Raw genomic sequence first — 19,004 nt, 5'->3', positions numbered from 1 at the left:
CGAGCCAAATGGGCAAGGTAGTTTTGGAGATGATGGCTAGGCCACCGCCTTTGGCGTTGGGTCTATCTACTCTGAGGATCTGGTGGCTGTCAGGTACAGATATCATCAGGGTAGGTCCTGCTGCCTCGTGGAGCCAGGTCTCTGTTATAGCGAGTAGGTCCAGGCTACTGTTACTTAGGATGTCTGCAATTTCGGTGGCATGGGCTACCATGGATCTGGCGTTAATGAGCGACCCGGTTAACGTCAAAGTACTCTTAGAATTGGGATTGTGTGAAGGTTTAATTGTGTCGATTTTGGCTCGAGTGCTTCTTTGTGTAAGAGTGGGGAGGCACAGAGTTTGGGGTGTCTGTTTTAGTTACCTGTGTTCTCTTAGCCAGGTGGTCATGGCTGGAGAGGAGTCCAGTGGTATTACTTTTTTTGTTTCTTTTGGGTTCATAAATGCAAGGTAATCTTGACCTGAGTCTCATGTTTCGGTCTATGGGTGGGCTTGAGCTAGAAGTAGCAGAGGCCATGATTGTGAGTAGACCAATCGTGAGTAGGAGCGTCTGGGTATTTGTTTTTACTCATGTTAGGCAAGGTAGTTGTAAGCAGTAGGTGCTTCGCTAGCGTTATCAGTTAGTTGCAGTTAGCGTAGGTGTCTCTAAAGGGCTATGTCTAAGTTTGAAAATCATCATATAGTCTAAAACTGCGATATACAGATGGTTGGGTGCAGTTTCAGCAATAGGGGTTCACCTAGATTCGAGACTCACAGTATAAGATAATAAATGCAGTATGCAGGTGCCTAGTTACAACAGTAGGGGTTCACCTAAATTCGAAAATCATAATATAAACTAAGAGTGCAATGTGCAGACGGGTATGTGCAGTTTCGGCAATGGGAGTTCACCTAAATTCGACAATCACTGTATAAGCGAGGGTGCAGTAAGTACAATTTCAGAAGTGGGGGTGGGTCACTTTATAGTATACCTAGGTTCAGTTTTAATGGTATAGGCTACGGTGCTGAGTGTAGGCAATTATGTGTGTATATATAGCGGTAAGGCGAATGTCACGACTGTTGTTTGCCTGTGTACACTTTCACAATAAATGCAGATCGTTGTTCGATGTACATGATGGTGTTAACATGGCGCAACAAGCAATTTACAGGCATTGTAAACAACCAGCATTCTATCAGGCTAGAGCGTTGGGCACATCACATGCAGGACAATGTGGGGCGTGGAGAGTTTCATGTGAGTCTGTGGTTTGGCAGTGGGCATAGCGCCACAGACTCTTTGGGGTCGAAATTGGGGATGACTGGGACGTCGACGCAAAATGTTTGGATTAGCAGTGTTACGCAAAGATGCTTGCGTACTCCCATAGTGAGGGGCTGTTCAGGCAGCGTGTCTGGCCGACGGTCCAGACGGCTCAGGACAGGCTGGGACAGGCGATGGCCTTACGGGCGGAGGGCCGGCTCTCACCTGTGGTGCGTGATTGACTGCTTTGAGAGCATCTGCAGCCAATCGGATAGCACTATGGGCTGGCTGGCCATTTCAATGCAATGTGGAGGCAGGGCGGCCATCGTTACACTGATACTTTCCTCATGTGCATCAATGGCGGGCAATTTAAAAGGCACTTTTTCTCACGATACTCGTACAATTATGTACGTTAGTTGGAGCAGATAATAAAGCGGGCTGCTGCTTGAAATAAAATGGGATTACTGTGCGAAGAGTAATCTAGCTTCTTAATAGATTCTGGAGGCTGGAGGTAGGCAGCTTACTTGGTGCAACAAGGTGGGTGTGGTGGTGCACGCAGCTCCGGCTGCGTGTGGAGCTCCTGATCCTCCTACTTTGCTTTGGATCTTTATCCAATTCTTTTTTTTTTATGTATTTAATTTATTGAACTTTTTTTTTTTTGGTACTTTTTGTTTTGTTACCCATAATCATGTGGGTGTATTCTGGGCTGAGTTTAGATCTAGCAGATGTTGGGCCTAAACCAAGAAGGAACTCAAGAAAAACTGATTGTGTTTTGTGTTTAAAAGCTGGAAAAGGCCTTAGCTCGAGGAAAGGAACCCTGAAAGGCTTATCAAAGAAAGTCTCCTTTTAACAGTGACTTTGTGTTTTAAAGGTTGAACGGGGCCTGACCTTGAGTAAGGTAAGAGGCCCAACCAAGTTGGAGACTTGATGGTTTTTGTTGCCATGTTGAAAGGATTGACGCGTGGGGAAGGGAACCCAGAGAAGCTTGCAAAAAGACTTGTTACATGGTGTTAAGACACAGACAGACTTTTATTTTGGACTACTAGACGACGGCCATTAGAGACATCAGTCAAGGGAATTACCCCTTTAGAGTTAAAGCCAGTCGGGCCTTACAGCAACCCAGGTACCTTAGTAAATAAAGGTTTTCAAACAAACCCCCTTCAGTCTGTGTCTCTTAATACCAGATCTGTTTCACAGGAGGGAACACCTCACGCCAGCCTGAGGAAGCCTCCACTGGCTACATGTAAAGAAAATGATCCATTTTAAAGCACTGTGCATCACACAAAGAGCACTGCACAGTTAAGGAGCAGGATTCCTCCAATCTAAATATCCCCCTTTCCCCATTGAGGGGAGTCCTCTGATCCAGTCGCACCATAATAGAATCCAAGCGCTTTGAGAAGAACAAATACATAGGCGCAGCTTTCTTAAAATTGTAGAAGGCAATCCCTAAAGGAATTCGGACAACGGAAGAACACCTAGCATTCAGAACAAAGCTAGACCTAGCTTTCAAATACACTAGGATAGAGAACTACTCACAACTCGGCGAAGGACTGATACATAACAGCACACTGACACATTCAAACAGGATTTACTCAAGGATTCTGGCCAGCATGCTGTACGAAAACCAGTATAAAAAGGAAAACCCTAACCCAGAGAGAAACTATGCATATAACACAGTTCTACCCAATGTAGCTTGGGAGCAACATGCTGCTTGTGGCGCCCTTAAACATTGCTCGCCAATTGCTCCTGACCGTTGTGTGGCGGCTAAGGAGGCAAAACGCAAATTAGACAGCAATGGCAGTGTAACCTGAGCCAGAACTATGGAGGAAAGCTAGCAAACTACTGGCTCTGGCAAACAAACATGATATATTAGTTGTGAAGGCATAGAGGTTTAGATAGGTTTAAAGCATACAAGAAGCCCAGAGGAGGCTCTGGAGATGATTCTTAAGACTGCAGATCAGATGAGTCCCATTCCGACCACCACAGTGCCGTTGGATGCAGAAGTTGGATGCAGAAGTAACAATCTACAGCTCGCCGTACACTGCTTGGTTTGTGTGTTCATATAATGCCAACCGACCTAGTGAGGCAGGGATTGAGTAGTAAACTATGCCCAGAAATTTAGGCCATCCTGACCATCCCTGTGAAGACCATGAAACTGCTGCTGTAATCTGTATTTATTTTATAGTGCATTTTGGTTACCGTGGTAGCCTTTCACACTGTACAAACAATTCAAATACAAATAATCATTCACAGTTCACATCAATAATTAGAACAATAAATTGCAAATCATTTTTGCTTAAGATAATAAAACCTCATACTATAAGAGTGAAGATGGCCCAATTTTAATTTCTTTATGGCCTAGCTATCTGGGACGGGAACCTACTGGCCACTTACGTTGCTGAATTTAAAACCAGTGACTCTGCTCAGACCACTCTGCTCCAAAATGTATTGGATAATGGGAAACTAAATGTATTATATGCTCACTCATACCAATCAGTGAGCGCCTCAAATTCAGTCAACACATGTGGTGCATGGTCTGCAGATTCTGTTATACAGAAGGCCCACCCAGGACCCTGTAATCTGTATTAAAAAATACCCATCCATGAATCTGCACTTAATGAGCCAGGCCCACTATACAGTCGCTGCACCACCTAGAGCTACATAACACCAGGAGTTGAGATGCTGGCTAGAAAAAGCTACACTTACTGAGCAGCAACTGTTGCAATCAACCAAGTGTTTTCCTGTTGCATTGACGGTTGCAATGGGGCTATTCGCAGCCGATTAGCAAGTACATAAGAGAAAATAAGCAACCGTAATGCCCAATTTTCCACGATTACTAAATTCCAATTTGCGTAGTAAATGTAAAATTTGCTTGCAAATTAATTGTTAGAAATATTTTTATACACATTGCAATGTCCTTGTGAATGCATTCCGATCTACTGATACTTGGCCAGTTGGCAAGTATACTCGTAGGCAACATATATTTGATCTACATGTCCATGTCCAGCATCTCTACCTTTCATAGATGGCAAAAGCGTAATGGCATTATAAATTGCATCCATGCCAAACTTTTCTTTATTCAATAATTTGCATTTGACTGTTTTTGAAAAAGCGAAGTGTATGCTTGATGTTATGCGTAATTGTCAGCAATTGTTGCATGCTCATGGCAGTATCCTGGTGGAAAAATTGTCATTGTCGGATATGTTGCCATATAGCACGCAGATAATCGATTCATTGTTCATGCCTAACTTCAGATTGACATACAGTGAATTTGGCAGAACCTGTGGTCCTTTTAATTACAAAGCTAAATGTCCCAAGCTGGGACAAATGATATTGGCCCATTGTGCTTAAAAATAATTGACCACTTTTCACTACATCCCCTGGATGTTGGCTCAGATGAAGAGCCTGCCAATCCTTAAGTAACATTTTTTTTGTTATTCTTAATCCTGTTTTGACCAATGGAACAGGCACTGTGTGCTTTAAAAAATACAATTTGTGAATACATTTCACAGGAATTCATAAGGTGGTGGAACTCCCAAACCACATTATAGTGATCTTTAAAACATGTTTTGGCCAGTGTTGCTGATGTTGTGAAAAGTATACCATTTGCCACAATAAATTAGGCAATTCTTTGGGGAGAACCGTAAAATCCACTTATATTTTTGTTTTCAATGCTACGGAGCTGTTTTGCTGTCCAAACGTGCTTAATTAAAATACATTTGCCTGCTATGTATTTAATAGGCCTGTGTGTAAAAACGTCCTGCTTGCCACTTCATTTCCTTATCAACCCCCAATTAAGGTCAAATTATGTTAAAAGCTGTTGTAACTTGGCTAGAACAGAATTGCAGTTTGTGTAGATTTAGTGTTAATTGCTGCACGTTAACATACATTTATGTTCTACTTTGTTGCAATTGTTTTTCCATCAACTGTACGCAGATGTTATGTCAAAGTATGAATGTTGCTCCCCGCACCATTTGCTATGCAAATTGTGCTTCTGGTCCACAAAGGTTTGGGACCCCTGATATAACCAAACACAGACATTTAATGTGTCCAACAGAGGACTTCACTTTTCCAAAATTACTCTGGGTCGGTCCATCAAGCGCACCCCAGTAAAGCAATATCTCTACCAAATACCACTGAAACACAGCAAAGAATCCTCACCCAAAACCCCTCTATAACCATGACAAGTGGAAACATGCTAGCATGTCAAAACTTCTTTGCAAACCACCAGAAAACAGAACCCACTTAAAGCCCATCCAAAGAGTAAACTCTAAATCTATCAAATCAACTTGGGAACCTCCCCTCTCAGACAAAAGCAACATGCCAAGACTGAAACTTGATGTCTCCCATCTGGAAACAAAACTCTGTGTATAAATGTCACTATCCACCTACTTTGTAAACATTGCCGGCATGCACGTTATTGGAGATGCAGAGATGGCTCTTCTCCGGTGCTCTCACCACAAACGTGATAATTGAAATCACAATGTAGGAGACTAAGAGATTACTCTCCTGCCTTCTGTGTCACGGCTATTATTTGGTAACATGTGTTAAGTATCTTTAGCACAAGGATGCAGCAGCAATATGAGACACCGTGTATAAAGCAATCCTTTTCCCCTTTTCTTCTTTTGAGCATTTACAATGGGGGCCGAAAAACTGAAATGGATTGCAACATCACAAGATAAATGCACAACTTAAAGGCAACAACAGTAGTATGATAATGAGCTATCTATTAGAAGAACCTGAAACATGGTCTTTTGTTACCTTTTATGGATACCCACGGTCTGGATAGCACGGTCCCACAGAAAAGACACAAGTAAATTGACATTGGCCATCTCCAACATCAGACAGATTTAGCACCACAAATAATTAGAACAGGTACACACATCTGTCTAACTGTTTCTTAGTGTGCAAAGTAGGATACCCAATTTCTGGCTTGAGTTGCAACAGAATGACAACATTCATACTTTGGTTACAGGGAAGACAACGGTAAGCTTCACTGCCTTCGCTGCAGGAGCGAAACCCCATAGAGGAACCCCACTGAGAGGTGGGCACCGAAGTCTGAACAATCGGCAATTAGCGCTTCAGGTACTAGTATTTCTGCAACAGATCCGGACTAGTATATGTGCAATATCTTTCATGCCCTGACACTTGCCTCTCTTCTATTTTCATTCACAGACCAAATCTCGAACCCACAGGGAGCCACCAACAGAATCCACCCAGTTTTCACTCACCTGTGTAGCATCTTTTTCCATCTGTCTGAGCCACACTGATGCTCGGCTCTGGCACTAGCGATCATAACCCTGGAAGGTAAAATAAACACCAGGATTGAGAATTCAATGCATCATTTAAGTGCCAAACACAGATAGGCACGATCTGATGGACCCCACTTCTTCTCTTTTTTTCTCATTTTTCCCTTTCCCTTTTTTGTTACCCACATACAGGGTCTCCAAAATGATGCCCTGTTGAAGGCGGCATAAAAACCATCTCGGTGACTGCCGAAACGTGATCGTAGTCCCTATTAGTTAGGAACTTGTGCGTAGGCATTTTAAAGACCCGGCAATACTTAATGCCATTATATTTGGGGGTGAACTCATTAAGCCTCAAATGCTAAATTACGCATTTTGGACTTAAGAATATCTGGCACCACCACCGGGAGACTAGGTGGGGGTCAGTTAGTTGACAGCACGCATTACCCAGACATGTGAATTAATAATGCGCTCTGCCTGTTGATCATATTAGTTTATCTCTATTTTGATGTCCTAATTTGAAATGTCTTTAAGTTTGTAATACTACTATTAAGGTTTTTTTTCTGCGTTTTTTCTGTGGCCCCCTCAGCAGGATTGTGTATATTGACCATTATATTTTATTTTCTTTTTCCTGTATGATATTGATTCAATGTTCATTATTGATTTTTCAAGAATTAAAAATACTTTCTTTTATATCAGGAAAGAAGTGGGTGATTTATATCATATATGTTAGACTTTTACAAAATATGAAGCTGCATGTAAGTTGTATCTGATACATTCATTTAAATTTGTAACAGGAATAAACTCATTTTGGTTATTACTATCCACCTACTCAACACACTGATGCAGATGCCAGTTGCTCTTGGTTCTACACGCACCAGGAGTTCAGCCCAACACCATGTATTTTCCCCTCTCCTCCACAAACCATCCCACTCCACACACTTTTCCTTGCAGATTTATGGAATTTCCCAGAGACCAAGAAAATGGCAGTGGTGCATGGTGCAAATCTAGCTGACGCAAGTCTCCTTCCGAGAGGTAGAGTTCAGCAAAACCGGTTGAACTCTAGACTAACGACCACAGGTAAGCATATTGACATCCCTCTTTCCATATATATTTTGGACGTTTCCCCCCCCCCCCCCCACCTCTAAAAACTGCCAGAAAATAACCCTCTATCCATTGGGGGTTTCACATGGAACTGTACGAACTTCAAATATTATCTTTTGCATCCTCTACCCAAATTTTCTTTTGGGCAGGATCAAAGTTAATTCAGAAATCTCAGAATTGTCTCACAAAGGAGCTATTGTGCATTCCACTGTGCCTGCCCTCTGAAGGACCACATTTGCTAAGCAAAGCAGAGAAAAAGTCTACACTGTCAAGCTTAGAAAGGTTCAATCTGGTTATCTATTGACTTTTCAATATGGAATGAGCTAACTCCTTCCACAATTCACTCTATCTGCAGGATTGGTTGGCCAGATTAGTCCTGAAGGACGCTAACCTCATGTTTCATGTTAATCCAATCAGCATTTTTGCCAGTTTGCGCGGAATAGACCACATCTGGCAATTTTACAGTCTTTCTTTCTGCATCTTTTCGTGTCCATAGTTCTAAGACAACTGGCCTCAGCCCTTTGAGTCATTGGATTTCGAGTAATCTTATACCTGGAAAATATGATGCTAATGGCCCACTTCATAGAGCTCTTCTGCTCCCAGTGCGTTCGGCAGTCTCTCTTCAAGACTTTGGTTTTCTGGTTAATTGGGAAAAATTACATATTCTCTTCCCAGAAAGAGGGATTCCTGGGATTTGTCATGGACAATGCCTTCCGTTACGCTGTAACCTTTTCAGAAGACTAGGTCCATTCAAAGGAAGTTCAAGAATGCTCTACCAAAAGGCGCCTGGCTTGCATCACTGGTTTCCTCTTCCATTCAGGCTATCTTTCTGGACACCCTCTGTAGTATAGACTCTCAAGGTTGAAAGGTCTTCATGTCTGAGAGGGCTCCTTTTATTCAGAACTCCTGCCTTTAAATCTGGATAGCAGGATGGAACAGCGTTGGTGGCTGCTTCATATCGAAGGCTGGAATGACAGAGCAATGTCAGTCTCAGGTTCATATTATTGTTCTGGAGTCCGCTACCAGCAGTTTCAGCTTGTGCGCTTGCTGTGGGACCATCACAACTGGTGGAAAGGTATTTTTTGAGATTTTCTTAAGCATGTAAATCGCCACCGAGGTGGGTTCTGGGGGTGGTTGAAGGAGGAGAAACTTCTGCACATCAATTGTGTAGAAGTATTCTTAAGCAATAAAGAGCCTGGCCAAGGAGACTACACATTCAAGCATTATGATGAGAAATGGCAAAGCACCCGCAGTGCATTAGATGAATCATCTAGGGGGACCACATTGAAGGATCATGCCAACTTGGGCCAAGGATCTCTGGCATTTTGGGCTAGATAACCACAGGAATATCTGATTCCAAAATGCTGGACAGGCTTTTTGAAACTTCAGGCCCTGAGCAAGGATGTGGGTAGATGATTGATGTTGGGGAGAATTCTAATTCCCTTCAATATTAGAGACCCCCAGCTCTTTGGCTGGACTTTTAATTTTTATCATGTAGTGAGTGAGACCTTTTTTCTCACTCGCTCATGGATATGATTTGGACTGGGATTTGGAGTCTGACAAACTCCATAGGCATCTACCTTTTCGTATTGTGACACACAGCACCTTCAGTGCAGTGCCACAGAGAAGTCCTTTGAATTCCTCATAAGGTTTAAATACATTCTCTTGGGTAAACTACTCTTCCCAAGAGTAGTAAAGTGAAATTGACTTTACTTGCCTGTTTTTCCTATGTTTGTCCAGTACACCACATCTTATGCGGAAGTACCTGGGCGGGGTGGGGGTTACTTAGTAGCCCCTTTTCTTACTAATTTACTCATGTAAACATTTGTTACCCTCACTACTTTTAATGACTGGTGGCAGCGGTTTAATTTTCCTACCTTGTGTTTTTACCACAAGCTGAATCCTCAGCTGCATTATATAGCACCCATGGATGCCCATTTTGTCAAAATGGCCATGGGATTTTTTTCGCCATTTCTTGCTTGTGGTGTCTTTCTTGGGTTTTACTCTGCACACCAAACCAGGTTTAACCCTTTGGTTCGTTTTGCCTTTGGCATGCTTCAGTGCTGAAACCCGCCTCCGGCTCCAGTGTGTTTGGCAGGGCAGGAAGCGAGGGAGGTGCACGACTTTCCTTAGTCTCCTTAGTTACCTGAATGCACCCAGCGCTGATTGGCTGGCTGATTGGCTGGCTGTCCTGTGTGAGTGACAGCTAGGCTGTGCATGAATGGGAGAAACCTGCATAAAACCGTGAGATCTCTTCAACAGAAGGTAGTCGACCACTGGACGAAACACACAACGAAGGAGAAGCTTGCTGGACCCTCGGGGACCATTGAACTGCCTGGTGAAGCCATGCTGCAGTGCTGAAGCGCCAAACTCTGAATTGACTAGAAGCCCAGAATGGACGACTTCATCCCTTGGGATGGTGAGACCAACTCAACCCCAAGACCACCTTTGCTGGAAACCCTCTCCTTGCTGGCTGTACTTCCTTGCTGCTACTGGAACCAAGTGCCAGGGGTCAGGAAACCCAGAATCAAGTGCTTCATCTTTAAGCCGGACCCGAGCTCCAGGAAGATCCTGAGGACCCTCCTGAAGCAGGACGACCCAAGCCTGTGCCACCTCAACAGAGTGCTGGCCCTCAGAAGCAAGGGAGGCCCATTAAATGGCCAAGAACCGCGGTGGTGCTATTGGCCGGTAGCTGAAACCACAAAGTGCTGCTGATTCGGAAAGAGCCCGTAGCCGCCGAGGACTTTTGAGCTGCAATGCAGGAGTCCTCCAGATGTCCTCCCTCTTTTTCCCCATAACTGAGGCCCAGGAACCCAGAGTCTGCAAGACTGTAACCAGAACAGAAGCCAGCTGGATCTTCTTCAAACCTAAGGTACTGTCTTGATTGAAGGGGTACTTACCCTTTTGTCTGTAGCTTGCTTGAAGAGATCTGTTGAAGAGATCTCGCGTTTTATCCTTGTGCTCACTGGAGACTTGCAGTACCTGGTTTTTGCAGAGTTGATTCCAGCTCTGCCCTTCACAAGCCTTACAGCTTGTGGCCAAACAGTGATTCTTTTGCTACAAACATTTACATTTTAGAATTTTGTGCTATCTAAAGAAGTGCCTCAGCTCCATAGACATTGTTCAAATTAACTTTGGCTGTCATGGCTCCCTGAAGACTCTTCTGACCCATTGACTTTGGTTATAACTGTCCCTCATAGGTGGTGCATAAGTTTGACTTGTATTGCTGGGAAAGGTCTAACCTAGACTTAATTCAGAGATTGAAAAGTATTTGCATGCTCTGAGAACCTGTTAACCTTTTTCCTTCCCTTTCCTTTTCCACAACCTCAGTATTTGTGTGTGTGTGTGTGTGTTGCTTATCTTAAATCTGAAGTGTATTTTTATTGTTGCAAATTGCCCTTTGTAAAGGCTTATTTAAAACCAACTGTTAAATTATTTTACTAGAAAACCTTGAGTATAAGTGTTATTTTGATACTTGTAACTGTGAATCACTGTGTTGCGTGTCTACAGCTCACATTTACCCCTCTTGAGATAAGTCTGGCTGCTGAGTTACTCTACCAACTTGTGTAGTACAGACCTATACCAATAGGTGGGTTACCCTTTACCAAGAGGACACGGCTGGTGTAGTCTCCCAAAGGGTTAATACATACAATCTTGCCTAACAATTGGAATGAGCACCGCATCTAAGACCCGAACCATTAGCAAAGCGCCAATCAATGAATCATTGAGTTGGTTAAAACAAACTCTTGTCATCTGTCTACGACGACAAGATCCTCTTATGGAGTTAAACGCTTGATCTACCAGTGCACACGCAGGGATCGAAATTAAGATTTGATAAGCAGGAGCTAAAAGCAAAGCATCTGGGTATTGTGATGAATTCAATGGAGTTCACAGATTACCCAGCGGTAACCTCTTCCAATGTGGCCTGGGCAGGACAACTGCCACATGATCCCGACCCTGGGGGTGGCTATATGAGGGAGGATTACATGGGAGGAGACGGCCCGCGGGGATGTCATGGCTTCATTGGTTCAGGCACGGTATCCCCGTTTGCTCATGAGGAAGATCCCCTGATGCACAATACCCCAATGGCCTATTGCCATGAACCCTACTTCAGCATGGGGTCTGGCATGGATTCACATGCTCATGAATATTCCCCGTCAGGCTGGGAATCCTCGGTAAAGAAAAAACCAGTATCAGTTTCGTTTCTGATCTGTCTTTCGTAGTAATAACCAATCACTGGTCTCTGCGTCATACTGACCACAGCCAATGACTGCCCTCTACCTAAGCACCGCCTCTGGCAGCCATCTTCAGATTTTTACCGCACGTTCATGTGTTGGGATCCTCGTGCTATTGCTCTCGAGCGTTAGTGCTATTTTTTCACGTTTTTTCTCAAAAAACTTCGTTTTTCGGTCAAAAGAGCCTCAAGCTCCACCGACTCTCCATCCGATCAACGGGGACCCGTGTCGGATTCGTCTGCGCCCCTCAAGGGTGAAGATTCGTCGAGCTACGCTTTTGGAGGACTCCAGAAGTTTCTCAGGCCCGGACATGGCCCAGGAGAAGGGAAGCTCGACGCCCGGAAAGCTGTTCAGGATCTGCCCTGGATGCCAGCTCCAGAACGTCTTTAAGGAGGACGAACACTCCTTTTGTCTCTACTGCTTGCATGAGGACAAGACGCACGTGGAGAAGGACTGTGCGTTTTGCGGCAACATGTCGGAGCGGACCATGAAGGACCGCCATCAACGTCTCGCCAACTGGCTGGAAGGGAAGAGCCCGTCCGGCGAGAAGAAGAGGAAGAAATCCGAGCGGTCTTCTAAGACCTTTGAGGACGCCCCGGCGACGGGGGTCCAACATAAGGCCAAGCACCGCGAGTCCGCTGGCACCGGGAGCGCCGAACGGTCGGGCTCTACGGGCGCCAGGTTGGGCGCACCCTCCCCGGCACCATCAACCACGAGCCAACGCTCTGGGTCGGGTAAGAGGAAGGCCGAGCACCCGGCGAGGCTCCTGGAGAGGCCCTGGTCGAGCTCGAAGGCGGAGGGGGAGCGAGGCACTGCCCCCCCCCCCCCCTCAAGGATAAGGCGGTGAGCGCACCTAAGGTGGTGAAGGCCTTAATCCATCCGGCCAAGCCCTCTATCGAGTCTGTCGCGGCGGCCCTGGCTCAGCCTGTGGAGGCTAGGCCAGTGGTGGCGACCTCGGGGCTCAGAGTCTCCCTGCCACCGCGGAGGGAGTCCTCTTTTGTGCCCATCGATAGGACCCCCGTGAAATCCCCCGTGGGGAAGAAAAAGGGGGGGGCAGGGCGTCATCGTAGATTCGGCCTCAACCTCGGAGGAGGAGCTGGTCGAAGTCTTAAGCCACGGCCTCGGCGTGGAAGAAGACCGGCCCGTCGGGATGGATCCAGACGCAGGTGACGACGACATCGTCGAGGGCACCGACGGGGCCCCTGATCGCCCGTCGGATTCCCCTCTGCCAGCGCCACGGGACAGGTCGGCGGCCATTTTGTTGGCTATACAGTCCTTATGCTTGGAGATAAGGACGAGACTACCGTTGCCGACGGAACCTCTCCCGTCGGGGGACCCAGAACCGGGACCTTCTGGAGTTCCCCCTGCCAAGAAAAGAAGGATCCACCCTCCTCCTCCTTTTCAGCCGTCGCGCCCCTTCCAGCCCTCCTCCCCGTCCACCCGAGGGGATGATACGGGGACTGACACGGCAGCGACGGGTACGGACGACGAGGTATACGACGAGGATTTACCGTCGTCGCCTCCCACCAGGGCTTCTCCGCCCGACGAGATTGGATCGTTCCACTCCATGATCGCCAGGGCATCCGAGCTTTTCCAACTCTGCCCTGAGGAGAAGAAGAAGGAAGGTTTCTCAGCGGCGCGAGGCCAAGAGGAAGACGGTCCTCGCGGTGCCTCTATTGGATGACATTTGGGATGAGGGCCTCACCCTCCTCAAGAACCCATCCACGACGCCAGCTAGAAGAGACCGGTACGAGAAAAAGTACCGGGTCCCGGACACGGCCCCCCTGTGCCTTCGGGCGCAGCCTACCCCGGACTCCGTCGTCTCCGCGGCGGCCAGGAAAAAAGCGGGGGGGGGGTGCGGCCTCCACTTCGACTTCCCCACCGGACGGCGAGGGAAAGAAATTGGACGCTATGGGTCGCAGAGTCATCTCGTCTGCAGCGACGACGATTAAAGCTGCCAACGCCTTGGCTATCGTGGCCCGATACGACAGGGAGCTCTGGTACAAACTGGCTCCCCTGCTGGACTTCTTGCCGGACGACAAGAGGGCAGAGGCCCTGGAGATCCTGCAGGAAGGTGAGGTGGCTTCGGACCACGCCATTACCGTTGCGACGGACATCGCCGACACTGGGTTCCGCCAGTTGGGCAACGGCGTTTGCCTTAGGCGGCGTGGATGGCTCAAGGCTACGGACTTCCGTCAAGACGTTCAGACCAGAGTCCTGGACATGCCCTTCGATGGGAACAACCTGTTTGGGAAAACAGTGGACGATTCCCTTCAGGCCATTAAAGCGGACACCGAGACGGCCCGGGCCCTTGGAGTTCTACAACAACGACGGACGCCCTTTCGGAGCAGCGGAGGCAAGGGCGCCTCCAAAGGTTACGGCGGCGGTTTCTCCTCCTACCGTCAAGCGGCCCGCTCGTCATCTCAGGAGGCCTATAGAGGACGAGGCAAATCTGGCGAACCCCGCCGTCGTCGCCAAGGGCAAGGCGGCAAGGCCTCGTCGAAGCAGGATTGAACCGACCGTGGGGTCGGGCCCCCACCGAAGCACCCCGGTGGGAGGCCGGCTGGCGAGCTTCGTCAGCGTGTGGGAGTCCATCTCCACCGACCGTTGGGTGCTGGACGCCTTGGCCCGGGGCCACGCGCTCGAGTTTCAGAGAAAGTGTCCGCGCGTCCCCCCCCGTGGCCAGGAAAGAACTTCACGTCCCTCAACTTCTCCTGGAGGTGAAGGCGATGCTCAAGAAGGGCGCCATCGAACTCGTCCCAAAGAGGCTTCGGGGCTCCGGAGTCTACTCGAGATACTTCCTCGTGAAGAAGAAGACGGGGGGATGGCGCCCCATCCTGGACCTGCGACGTCTGAACAAGTTCATCAAGGCGCAAAAGTTCCGGATGGTCACCCTCCAGCACGTCCTGGGTCAGCTGGAGGAAGGAGACTTCCTGTCGTCGTTGGATTTGGAGGATGCCTACTTCCACATTCCCATCTTGAAGGGGCACCGAAAATTCCTCAGGTTTGTGGTCCAAGGGCGCCATTACCAGTTCAAAGCCCTTCCCTTCGGTCTACGGTCGGCACCCAGGGTGTTCACCAAGTACCTCGCACCGGTGGCGGCTCATCTGCGCCGCGAAGGGATCCACGTCTACCCCTACCTGGACGACTGGCTCATCCGAGCCAAGACAAGGGAACTCGCCGTGGTTCACACGGCAAGGACCGTCCAACTTCTCACGGACCTGGGATTCTCCGTGAAGTACGCCAAATCCCACCTGGTGCCCGCGCAAGACGCTCTGTTTCTGGGAGCGAGGCTCGACACAGTGTCCCTTCTGGCCTCCCCGTCGGAGGAGAGGACCAGGACCATCCTGGGCAAGGTGCAGCGGATGTTGGTGGCCGACGCGGCCAAGGTGAGGTCCATCAAGTCCCTCCTCGGAATGATGTCTTCCTGCATCTACCTCATTCCCATGTGCAGGCTCCGGATGCGCTCGTTGCAGGAGTTCCTGGATGCGCGCTGGATCCAAACGACGGGCAGCTTCGAGGAAAGGATCACACTCGACGAGAGTTTCCGATGAGCGATCCGGTGGTGGGGCACCCGCGCGCATCTGACGGCGGGCATGGACTTCCAGACCCCAGCCCACCAGGAGACAGTGACCACGGATGCCTCCCTGGAAGGGTGGGGAGCGCACACCGAAAATCTGCACGCAAGAGGCCTTTGGCTCCCGACGGAGAAATCCCTACATATCAACGTCCTGGAGCTCCGTGCAGTGTTTTGGGCCCTCAGGTCCTTCCTTCCGTCCCTCAAGGGCAAGGTGGTGAGGATCTTCACCGACAACACCACCACCATGTTTTACATCAGGAAACGGGGCGGAACCAGGTCCCCAGCACTGTCCAAGGAGGCGCAGGACCTGTGGCATTGGGCAGTCGCCCAAGGGATGTTTCTGGTGCCGTTTCATCTGGCAGGGATAAAAAACACCATCGCCGACTCACTCAGCAGGGAGCTGCGCTCGTGCCACGAGTGGGAACTACGGCAGGATCTAGTGGATCGCCTCTTCCGACGGTGGGGCACACCCCAGATCGACCTGTTCGCGACGGCGACGAACTCCAAGTGCCGGAGGTTCGCCAGCAGGTTTCCCCAGGCGAGGAGCATGGGCGATGCTTTCTCGTTCCCCTGGGAGGGCCTGTTCCTCTACGCGTTCCCTCCTCTGCCACTGCTAATCCGGCTCGTCAACCAGCTCAAGAGGTCACGGTGCAGGATGATCCTCGTCGCACCTGCGTGGCCGAGGCAGATATGGTTCCCGGACCTTCTGGACTTGTCAGCGTCCCCGCCAATCAAGCTGCCGGTGGACGCGGATCTGCTCTCCAGGGAAGGAGGCGCCATCCTCCACCGCGACCCGAAATCGCTGAACTTGCAGGCCTGGCTCCTGCAGCGCTAGAGTTTGGAGGATACGACATACCGGCCGACTGCAGAGAGGTTCTTGCAAAGGCCAGGGCGTCCTGGACTCTTAAATGCTACGGACACAAATGGAAGAGGTTCTCTGTCTGGTGCCACGCACAGAAGATTAACCCTCTACGGATTACGGCTCCCCAAGTACTGCCGTACCTGCTGACGCTGGCCAAAGCTGGACTGGCACATGCGTCCATCAAGATTCATCTTGCTGCGATCTCCCGATACACCAGAACCACGGGGCGGACGTCCTTGTGGTCTCATCGTCTGGTGAAAGAGTTCATGAAGGGACTGTTCAGATCGTTCCCGCCGGTGAAGGCTCCGGCCCCGGCGTGGGAGCTCAACGTGGTGCTGACCAAGCTCATGGGACCTCCGTTCGAGCCTCTGCACTCGGCCCCGTTGAAGTTTCTGTCGTGGAAAACAGCGTTTCTTGTGGCCATCACCTCCGCACGACGGGTGGGAGAGATCCAGGCCCTTTCCTGCAAGGCACCGTACTTGACTTTTCACGACACGAGGGTAGTGCTCAGGACGCACCCCTCCTTCATGCCCAAGGTACCGTCGGACTTCCACCTCAACGAACCCTTGGTGTTGCCTGTATTCTTCCCGTCGCCTTCGTCGCCGGCTGAGAGGACTTTGCACTCGCTGGATGTGGCTAGAGCGCTGAAGTTCTACGTGGACCGCACAAAGTGTTTTCGGAAGACGTCACAACTCTTTGTGAACTTTGGACCTGTCAATCAGGGGAAGGCTCTCTCGAAGGCTTCCATTTCCAGATGGCTCTCCGGCTGTATCATGTACTGTCATCGGTTGGCAAACCGACCGCTGCCTGGCCGTCCGAGAGCCCATTCCACCAGAGCGATCGCGGCTACCACGGCGTTCCTTTCTGGTGTGCCCCTGCTGGACATATGCAGGGCTGCTACGTGGAGGTCGACGCACACCTTCACGAAGTTCTACTGCGTCGATCGGGATTCCAGGGAGGAGTCCAGGGTCGGCCAAGCAGTGCTGCGCAACCTGTTCGCCTGAGGTGAGCCTGGTGAGGAGGTAAGATGCTTAATGTTGAGTTTAATGCAATGCTTAATGTTGAGCCTTTGCCACCTCCCGTGGTTGTGCATGTGTGTACTGCTATGTATTCTTTATTCATGAGCATGTGAATCCATGCCAGACCCCATGCTGGAGAAGGAACAAGTTACTTACCTGTAACTGTTGTTCTCCAGCATGGGTCTGGCATGGATTCACATGCGAACCCTCCCGCCTACCCCTCTGCGGCTCTTCACTTGGTCATACTGCCACTTCACGTGCTTCCAAATCTGAAGATGGCTGCCAGAGGCGGTGCTTAGGTAGAGGGCAGTCATTGGCTGTGGTCAGTATGACGCAGAGACCAGTGATTGGTTATTACTACGAAAGACAGATCAGAAACGAAACTGATACTGGTTTTTTCTTTACCGAGGATTCCCAGCCTGACGACGGGGAATATTCATGAGCATGTGAATCCATGCAGACCCATGCTGGAGAACAACAGTTACAGGTAAGTAACTTGTTCCGTCTACGACCTTAAGAGTAAAGGCTCCAAGAAAACCTTTTTCAGTTCTAATTTCCCTTCATGTAAAACTGATATTTCATATGGAATCATTGAGCGAGATTCTCCAAGTACTATACATCCGGTGACCTCAATGGACTTCAATTTCCACAACCACCTAAGTACTGAGATGAGGAGGATGAAGGAAATGATGCAGAGCAGCAGGAGCCTCGAGCTCAATGAGGGTGCTAGTTGTTTGATGCAAGCACCTGTGCGTGGGACCTGTGAAATGGAAAACAAACTGTCAGGGGAAGACGTCTCGTCTCCCTCGGAGGCATGTGGAAATGTGGAAGCTGGAGGTGCGAGCCAGTGTGATGGAGCAAAGGGGCTCGTCAGCAGAAAAGGAAAGTAATGATGCACGCACGAGCAAAGCCTGCTGTGGAGACACCCGGAACAGCAAGATGATTCCGGGATGTTTAGACAGCTGGAAGAAGCAGTGTCATCCTTAGAACCTGAAGGAAAGCAGGCGTGCAGTAGCAGAACCGGTGAGACATCAGAGTGGAAAGCAAGCGACAAAGCTACACTGTGTAAGCATGAGCGGGACTGTAGATGCTACACAGAGCCGGTGAGTCAGCCCGAGAAAAGTGGGGAAGAGTATTTGAACATTCTAAAGTTTTAAAAACAATAAGAAAATTGTTTGCGAATTGAAAGGGCAGAGTGCAAACCCGAACCGTAATAATGAGTGCATGGAGTGCAGATGTGGGTAAAGCTTCAACTAACATTGAAACAAGTAGATCTACCAAGCCAAGAAAGGCGTATATATGCTGTTTGGATGTCAAGAGGAACTGTAAGATGAGGTCCTGGCAAGGGTATAGCAGGCTAATTGCAAACCTAAAAGAAGTGTCAAGAGAGGACAGTGTTTGTTGAACAAAGAACGAACTTGTGTTAAAGAAGGACTTGCAAGGCTAACCAGCTTTTTACTTAACCGTATTGTTGTGGACCAAGAAAGACACAAAACTGTTCAGAAACATTGTCGTACCATTTAAGAATCCGGGGGAAGGGAACCACCCCCCCCCCCGTCCCCTTTTGGAGCCAAAGTCTTCATCTTGGAGAACATTTACGTTGAAGCTGTTCTATTTTTGTTTATGAACCCTTTTTGCATGAACCCTTTTTGCATGAACACTTTTTGCAAATACCAGGTTAAAGACATTTCCCTTCTCACTTTATTATTTTATTTGTAGTGTGAGGGTCAGG

At 48.6% G+C, this 19,004-nt stretch overlaps 1 protein-coding gene across 3 annotated transcripts in view; it reads left to right on the top strand.

Moving 5' to 3' along the window:
- Positions 1–19,004, top strand: part of MRPS7 (mitochondrial ribosomal protein S7) — a 191,836-nt gene that overhangs the window by 30,646 nt on the left and 142,186 nt on the right. Inside the window, exons 2-4 of one of the 3 annotated variants that reach the window (XM_069654817.1) lie at positions 6,202–6,311; positions 6,402–6,533; positions 7,427–7,552. The exons of 1 other annotated variant lie outside the window; for it this stretch is intronic. Coding sequence is in view for 1 of the 2 variants with exons in the window: in XM_069654815.1 (XP_069510916.1) it covers positions 6,496–6,533 (38 nt within the window). In the remaining variant the exon portion in view is untranslated. The remainder of the gene's footprint in view (positions 1–6,201; positions 6,312–6,401; positions 6,534–7,426; positions 7,553–19,004) is intronic. One more of the 3 variants, XM_069654815.1, reaches the window with a different exon arrangement.

This window comes from Ambystoma mexicanum, chromosome 3q, assembly GCF_040938575.1.
Source record: "Ambystoma mexicanum isolate Mex_15411 chromosome 3q, UKY_AmexF1_1, whole genome shotgun sequence".
Lineage (NCBI taxonomy): Eukaryota > Metazoa > Chordata > Amphibia > Caudata > Ambystomatidae > Ambystoma > Ambystoma mexicanum.
This window is presented reverse-complemented; position numbering and strand designations above follow the sequence as displayed.